At 37.6% G+C, this 8,354-nt stretch overlaps 2 protein-coding genes across 2 annotated transcripts; both read right to left on the bottom strand.

Moving 5' to 3' along the window:
* Positions 1-541: 541 nt before the first annotated feature.
* Positions 542-5,905, bottom strand: LOC135778945 (ras-related and estrogen-regulated growth inhibitor). The gene is made up of 7 exons (XM_065289592.1): positions 5,448-5,905; positions 4,874-4,951; positions 4,731-4,787; positions 4,495-4,568; positions 3,433-3,580; positions 2,950-3,043; positions 542-1,172 (listed from the first exon to the last, which is right to left on the bottom strand). Exons 1-7 carry the CDS (start codon positions 5,611-5,613, stop codon positions 983-985), a joined length of 807 nt encoding a protein of 268 aa, XP_065145664.1. The 5' UTR covers positions 5,614-5,905; the 3' UTR covers positions 542-982.
* Positions 5,906-6,276: 371 nt separating this feature from the next.
* On the bottom strand, positions 6,277-8,188 carry harbi1 (harbinger transposase derived 1). Its single transcript, XM_065289593.2, has 3 exons — positions 8,099-8,188; positions 6,990-7,681; positions 6,277-6,886 (listed from the first exon to the last, which is right to left on the bottom strand). Exons 2-3 carry the CDS (start codon positions 7,669-7,671, stop codon positions 6,510-6,512), a joined length of 1,059 nt encoding a protein of 352 aa, XP_065145665.1. The 5' UTR covers positions 7,672-7,681; positions 8,099-8,188; the 3' UTR covers positions 6,277-6,509.
* Between the last annotated feature and the right edge of the window lie 166 nt (positions 8,189-8,354).

Below are 8,354 nucleotides of genomic sequence, written 5' to 3'. Positions count from 1 at the left end.
TTTTGTCTTCACCTTTCTGCCTGCATATGAAACATCTAAAAAAAAAATGTCTGCCTAAAAATAACATTATAAAACTAGTTCTGCCCCTACTTGACATTTCAATCTCATATGGCATTTGAGAGTAAAACTGGACTGAAAGAGCATCCAAACATCGAAAATTATAATACGGATCTGCCATGATGCACACCATCTGCCCAATTTATGCAAAGCCTATTAAAATGACCTTAGCACCTACAAAAATATACAGCATGACTTACCACCCTTACAACCGGGTGGCTTACAACTACTCTAAAAACAAACGGTGCTATATAGCACCAAAAGTGGTTCTTTGCTCGTAATCATAGAAGAACCATTTTAGTGCTATAAAGCACCGGTGAAGCACCTGTATAGCACCTGTGTAGAACCATTAAGGGGCCATATAGCACCACATATGGTTCTACACGGGTGCTTCACTGGTGCTTTATGGCACTAAAAATGGTTCTTCTGTGATAACGAGCAAAGAATCACTTTTGGTGCTATATAGCACCGTTTGTTTTTAGAGTCTATTTAAACAGGGATGTTTAAATTAAAGAAATGTACAATCAGAAATAGCAGCAGTATCCCAATAACAGTGAAAGTAAATGAGCAGTATATGGTCAATGGAGCTTAAAGGTAAACTGTGTCATTTGCAAATGTTAACCTGTACCAGTTAAATGTGCAGAGACAACTACGTTTTTCAGTGATCATCCAATAGCATATGTTTGGGCACATTAACCTATTTGGGACCTGATGGGCCTGATACTATTTTTGGCACAAAAATGTTACATTGCACAGTTAAAAGTAATACTATAATGTGTAGCTGCTTTCATAAACTGCACAAATGCAGATAAAACTGTCCATAACAGTACTTGGAAATCCAGTAGACATTAAATTAAATCCATACTGATGTTTGGTTTGGGCACTGTGGTTGTGAATGCAGGGAGTATGTCTGCATTTAGTCTGGTCACCACTGCATGGTTTTGCTCCGTGTGAGTTTGCTTTTGAGCACATGCCTCATCTGCAACATACGTGACCGCTTGTCCATAGCCAGCAGATGTCGCTGAAACTCCTGACGCACTTCACGCACCAGCTGGCAGAATGAAGCCTCCACTGCTGTAGTGTCCTCTGCTACAGAGAGCTCAAAGAAACTGCACCTATATCACCAACAGCAAAGCTATGCTGTTACATATCAACAACAACCAAAACACAGCGGTGTATAGTATAGTTTATCAAAGAACAAAAAATGAGTCCATCTTTTAGTCACCCTCAAGGTGTACATGACTTTCTTCTTTCAGCCAAACACAGTCTGAGTTATATTAAATAATATCCTGGCTCTTTTCAGCTTTATAATGCCATTGGATAGTAGTGCCCCATATAAAAAGCTCAAAAAAAAAAAAAAAAGAGTAGGGGTGTGCCTCGGCATCCTGGCCAAACTTACCCATTGGCCTACTAATCATCCCCATATATAGCCTATAACTGGCTATATCACTCTGTCTCCTCTCCACTAATAAGCTGGTGCGTGGTGGGTGTCTGGCACAATATGGCTGCCGTCGCATCATCTAGGTGGATGCTGCACATTGGTAGTGAGAAGATTCACCCATTCATATGTAAAGCGCTTTGAGTGCTGCAGAAAAGCGCAATATAAATATAACAAAATATAAATTACTAACATTATAAAATGGAATTCCATGGTTTTTGATGGAATGTGCCTGGCTAAAAAAAAAAAGATGTACGGCTATGGCTTGAAGGTGAATAAAATATGGTCTCATTTTCATTTTGGGGTGAACTAATCCTTTAATAGCTAATGTAAAAGGGAAACTTATACCCTACGGATCCCCGGAACCACAACATTGAATAAAGGTAAAATTATTTTTTCTTCCTTAAAGGACAAGTTTTTTACACTTAAAGCCCTGTTTTCAGATTGTTTATGATGAAATAGAACGGTTTTGACTGAAATTTCGACCTATCTGCGGCTGCCCCGAGAATTTTCGGGAGTTTGTGTTTCACCTCCCACCTCTATAATGGGTTGTATAGGTGCACTGGAACAATCCTTCCTAAAAAGCATTCAACTTTCGTTTACAAAGACATGAAAGTCACCGAGTGGTCAGGGGTGTTCACTGATATGCTCACACAAAAATCGCCGCAAAAGACGCATTCCAACGGGTTTTATTGTAGTTTTTGCCAACTCCATTGACATGTATTAGATGTCTTGTGAGGTACGGTATTACTCCGCGCCGGGAACTTTGTTTCTATTCGTGCTATTGGCAATGGCGGATTAGCGCCACCACCTGGGCTGGAGTGTCTATTATTCAAGCTCTCAGCGGAAGAATGTACGGGTGTGAGACGTTTGGAAAAATAGGTCCACAAGTTAACAACGAATGCTAAAACAGCTGTTGGAAAGCATCTTTTGCAGCGATTTTTATGTGGGCATACATACCAGTGAACCCCCCTGACTCGGTGAGTTTCACGTCTTTGTAAACGAAAGTTTAATGCATTTTAGAAAGGATTGTTCCAGTGCACCTATAAACCCATTGTAAAGGTGGAAGGTGAAACACAAACACCCGAAAATTCTCGGGGCAGCCGCATATGTCGAAATTTCAGTCAAAACCGTTCTATTTCACCATAAACAATCTGAAAACAGGGCTTTAAGTGTAAAATACCGAACTTGTCCTTTAAAATAAGTGTTTATCTTCCAAGTAATTATATTTCTCATTTTTTATTTATGGGCTCCCATAAAACCCCACCCTTTAGGGGAAAAATAGGTCATTCTCAATTTTAGGTAAAAAAATTACCCAATGCTGGGTTATTTTAACCCAAATGCTGGGTTATTATCCCCCTTGGTTGCATAACAACAACCCAACATTGGGTCATTTTTAACCCAGCAAAAACAACCCAGCAATTTTTAGAGTGCACTCATCACGTGATACAGACCTGAGGTCTGAAGCCAAAGCCTGTCCTTCATCTGTCCTTACTTCTCGTCCATTCTCCATGTCACATTTATTGGCTACAATGACTGTTGGAATGCCTGAAAATATACAAACCGCATAAAAAACATTAAAATGACAGGAACTGAAGATAGATTATAAAGACGGAAGTACTGTGATGGGATATTTGTCCCCATCTCTCTCGCAATGCATCTATATATCTCATATTAGCTAGCTTACTGTTACAAAAGGCTGTTTAGTACTATATTAAGAGAGTCAAACTGTTTTTTGCCAGAAGTAAAACCTCTGAACTGAGACCTATTAAAGCAGGATGAGTCACAGTGATGAATAACAGTAAAGAGTCTACACATAACTTAAATCTAGCACAATACAATATGTTTTAACGTCCAACGAGGCACTGATGATGCCAGAACAGTGTTATTAAATAACAACTATTTGTCTACAGTATTAGTCTTATAGTCAGTATTACCAAGTGTCTGTTTAATGTGATCAATTAATTTCTTCAGGCGTGAAACAGCCTCAAAACTGCTGCGATCCGTCACTGAGTACATTATGAGAAACCCATCACCCCATTTAATGGAACTTTCCAGAGAGGATGAGGCAGGACCTACACACTCCTGAACACAGACACACACACAGACACATTTTAGTATTTCATCACCTCTTGCATGGGATGAGGTAAGTGAAGGTCTAAGATGATGTAATAGTGCAGGTGATGAACAGCTAGGCTTTCTCAGATGTGACTCTGATACACAATTCTGGAGCACAAAGGATGTGATCCCCATCAACTCTCACATAAAGCAGCCCTACAAGTTACCTAACCCTGTAAATTAACACATGTCGCTCTACTCTGTAACATGATCAATGGCAGGCGGACTGTTAAAGCCCCTCAGGCAGCCTGAGATTGAACACAAGAGACATGAAAGGAATGGAACAGTTCAGAGAGTCCTGTATCTCATCTGCGGTTTTAAAAAACATCCAGTTGTCTTTCTTTTTAATGGTGGATAAAATGTGCCTGTAAAACAGCAGCAGATGCAAAACGACACTGAGACGACCCCTTATTAGGTATGAAACAGGATGAGCGATAAAAGCATTATGGATGGGACAAAACTTGAAGTATAAAGTCACAGTCTATTTACGAGTTTTCTATGAAAGTGAAACATGCATGTGTTATGGATGTGACAAATAAGGAAACAAGTTTATGGGAAACAAAATACATTGTAGGAATTATGTGTAGGGGCAAACAAGAAGCAATAACCAACAAATGAAAAGTATGTCTCTTTAAAGAACATTTAATACTTATTTAATTTTATATGTGGATTTCAACAATATTATGGATGTGACGATTCTGATATTTACACTTACTTAACTAAAATAATAATACAAAATGCTTTAAAAACTTTAACAGAGATTTTGCATGGGCATTTAAACCACCAAATACTGACATCTGAGATATCATTGTGGTTCAAAAAAATAAAGTTGCCATTTGCATGGAATTGCCAGAATACAACTGATCTCATGCATGCCGTACCTTATTAACAGTGTCTAAAATCTCCAGTTCAATCAGCTCTTTATCCACGATTTTCTGACACCTGTAGGTGACCTCTAAGATACACACAAAATATATGGCAAAAGAAAAATTCAGCACTCCAGACTAAAGGAAAACCACTTCAACAGATTGTGCATTCTGTTGCCAGATTCAAAATGACAGGTTTCCTGTTTGCTCAGTCAATAGACAAACAGTGTATATTATTTGAATTGTGTTACCCCTTTTATGTTCATACTCTCCAATAAATCGCTTGGTGATGAATCTGACACACAGAGCTGGAGTTCAAAAGAGGAACAGATCAAGTCAAAAGTAGTCTCACAGACCTAGAATCATTAAAATCATATAAAGCACTGCATATTACCGGTCTTCCCACAGTTATCCCTTCCTAAAACCACCAGCTTTGCCCTCATCATCTTCCGAATAGATTCTGTCATGATCACTGTGGATAAAGAGGAAGAAATTATATATGATTCTACTATTACTGTTACTATTATAATACTATTATTATCAGTAATAGTATACTATATTATACTATAATAGTAATAGTATACTATTATTACTAATAATAGAAAAATAATAATAATAATAATAATAATAATACACCAAAAATAACAACCAATTGTTATATTACTGCAGATAATTAATAACTTTTTTAATAATAATATATCAAAGATAATAAACACTTAAGAACATTAGTGCAGCTTGGCTAAAACCTTTGTAGCACTTTTGAACAATAATCAATTTATAAACAACAATCTTTCATAGATGTTATAATAAAGTTAATTAGTGCAGCTAATGGCTACGATTTTCATTTAGATTGCATCCAGATCAGCCAGCGGATAAGATATAAATGCGGTAAAGTCAATGATGGCCTTATTCTCAACTTAAAATACAAAGAGTCAAAGAAAACGACACGGTCGCACATAAATACTTACTTTGTTCTCGAAAGTTGTTTAAAGAGTATAGAAGAATAGCGGAGGTCTTTATTGCAATGGTGGTCCAGTGTAGTCTCGCTGGTTTTGTGCTCTCCTGACTGCCTAAAGTAATGACATTACAAAATGAGCACGCGCGCGCGCACACACACTGAGCACAGGACGTCATTGTTCACCGCGGTCTCTCTTCTTATTCCACACATTCATCACCGGACGAGACTGCGACTCTCATTAAACAACCAGTTGATTTATCTCCTTTGACAGCCAAGCCGCCGGAGCAGCAGAAGCAGTCTACTTACTCTTACCGCCAACAATGCAATAAATTAACCAGTTAAATTCAAAAGGCTTTTACTTTTGGGCTGATATATCGTTAAGTGGTGTTTAAGAACACCAGTGTATTTGTCTTATGTTGTATCAGCATTTGTAAAGACAAAATTTCTAATGAGTCATCTACGTGTGTCTAATGTTAGGCACTAAACAAAATGAGAGTACGGACTTAATACATTTTAACTTTTAAAGGTTTGCCTTGTTTGGAAAGAGCTTTTAAGACAAAAGTCACCTTTTATTTATCCTCAATTCCAGCATGTATGACTATTTTTGTGGCGAGAACCCATTAATCTATACAAAAGTTAATCCTCACACACATTGGGGGAATGATAACTTGACATGTCCAGTTTACCTAACCTGCTAGTTTTTGGCATGTGGGAGGAAACAAGAGAACCTGGAGTAAACTAATACTCCTCTACAAACTCTACACATAAAGAGATACTGTATAAAAGCACACACCGTTGTTGTAATGTTTTATTATTGATTTTTTTTAAACTGATAACATCAAACAGAAGAAAATAAAACACAATAAATAAATCACATTTAAAAATCTCTTTCCCTTATTCCTTACAGTCATAATTCTGTTTATTACTAAAATGAATAAAAGCCTCCAAATCTGCAGTTCTTGTGTTTACAAAGACCACAACTGAGCCACACATTACACTGTGCAATCATAACAAAATCTTGGCACGCAGGAAAACAACAGCATATAGTGTGAAATGGTGAATCGTATTTTCTTTAGCTAAAATGGTTTTGGATGAGTTCCTGTCTAATTCTTAGAGCCTCTGGATCAACGGTATCAGTGGGATCTTTATCCTCCTCCGACTGATCTGTGGCCTCCGTCCTCTCAAAAGTCCAGGCATCAAGGCCAGATTGCAAGGAAATGTTATGTAGCACACAACAGGCCTGAATGATACTAGAGCATTTCTCTGGGGAATACTGCAGGTAACCCTTTGCACCATCCAGACACCGAAAACGTGTCTGAATAGCTCTGAATGTGCGGTCCACAATCTCATGCGTTGTTGTGTGAGCCATATTAAAGCGATAGTCAGCAGGAGACTCTGGGCTCTGCACTGGAGTCATCAGCCACTTCTTTAAAGGATAACGGTTATCACCTGTAAAAGTCATAAAACATTGTAGTAGAAGTACAGAGAAGTATTTCTTAGGAAACATCTAGAACAATTTAAACAACATAGCAAGCAAAACAATAGGTCTCACCTAAAAGCCAGCCATCGACATTATCCGTCTCTTCAAACAGCTTTGACACACCGGACTGCTTAAAGACGGCTCTGTCTGTCAGACTACCTGGCCAATGAGTCTCAGCACTAAGCAACAAGCCTCTGGCATCACATACTAATTGGCAATTGATGGAGTGAAATCCTTTTTTATTAAAATAGGAAGAGTCATCTGCATTAGGTGCTTTTATGGCTATATGTGCACAGTCCACTACTCCCATGACATTTGGGATTCCTGCTATTCTGTAGAACTCCTCTTTGGACTGCTGCTTGGTTGTCTCATCCCTTGTGAAGCCAATAAACTCAGGTGCTTTCTCAATCAGAGCTTTAGTAACATTGGAAACACAGCGACTCATGGAGGCCTGACTGATGCCAATCGCATCTCCCATCTTGCTCTGAAAGGATCCTGTTGTGTAGAAACCCAGGGCCGCAAGTATCTGAACATCAGGGCTAATGGCTCTAGACCTCTGTGTGCGTCTCAACAAATCATCCTTTAACAGTTCCACCAGGTAATAAATGAACTCACGTGGAAAACCAAATGTTGTCAGAAGAAATTCATCTGATACTGTTTCAATATCAAACCGATCAAGGGTTTTGTGCCCACGACCATGCAGCAGTAGGTCACAGTCTAGGATTGCAATAGATATTGCCATTCTACACATCATTCAGGAGGACCTGTGGACAAATGTTAATAAGTGAATGTAAATAAGTGAAATAAAACATGATTTCAATAACTAAACCACAGTGCACCCAAATACAGCATCCTAGTTTGCAGTGTTATATATAAATTCATTACCTAAACGTTGAATTACAGGATAAAATACTAGGTAAGTTATACTACAAATATAACATCGCTATGACAAAATCTGAACGCATTAATCGTTTTTTTTTAAGCCTGATAATTTCTTGTTTAAACAATATAACAGTATTTAGCATTCACTTAAATTAACAGAGCTAGTTACATGATTCAGATTTTCGTCTGACTATATTTTAAAGATAACGAAGCGCAACTAACTTTTAAAACAAACTCTTTCACATCACTCAACGGATTTACGTATAAGACAGACACAAAATGATTAAAAACGTATATACTTAAAATTGTTGTTTCATTTTCAGCACCGTGGATTGTTTGTGTACGCCGACATTCAAATTTGACGTCACGTTGGAATATTTTGCCTTTCGCGCTCTGCACTTTCGATATTTGAGTTTGCTTGTTTAATTAAAGCTGAAACAATGTATATATTAGTTCAATATATGGTATATTATAATGTGTATGTTATTCTTAAATATAATATGTTAGAATAAACATCCCAATGTTATTAGATATATTTATCTATATTTAACAATA

The sequence above is a fragment of the Paramisgurnus dabryanus genome, chromosome 2, assembly GCF_030506205.2.
Source record: "Paramisgurnus dabryanus chromosome 2, PD_genome_1.1, whole genome shotgun sequence".
Lineage (NCBI taxonomy): Eukaryota > Metazoa > Chordata > Actinopteri > Cypriniformes > Cobitidae > Paramisgurnus > Paramisgurnus dabryanus.
Note: the sequence above shows the minus strand (reverse complement) of the source record. Positions and strands in the feature narration are given on the sequence as shown.

Excerpts from the sequence above, each read along its gene's own strand:
- LOC135778945 (XM_065289592.1), bottom strand. The coding sequence starts at position 5,613 with ATGACGTCCTGTGCTCAGTGTGTGTGCGCGCGCGCGTGCTCATTTTGT. Across the intron at positions 4,952-5,447 it reads AAACAACTTTCGAGAACAAA|TGATCATGACAGAATCTATT; the intron begins GTAAGTATTTAT and ends CTTTATCCACAG. Across the intron at positions 1,173-2,949 it reads GCTTTGGCTTCAGACCTCAG|GTGCAGTTTCTTTGAGCTCT; the intron begins GTCTGTATCACG and ends TTGGTGATATAG.
- harbi1 (XM_065289593.2), bottom strand. The coding sequence starts at position 7,671 with ATGATGTGTAGAATGGCAATATCTATTGCAATCCTAGACTGTGACCTA. Across the intron at positions 6,887-6,989 it reads TGTCGATGGCTGGCTTTTAG|GTGATAACCGTTATCCTTTA; the intron begins GTGAGACCTATT and ends TGACTTTTACAG.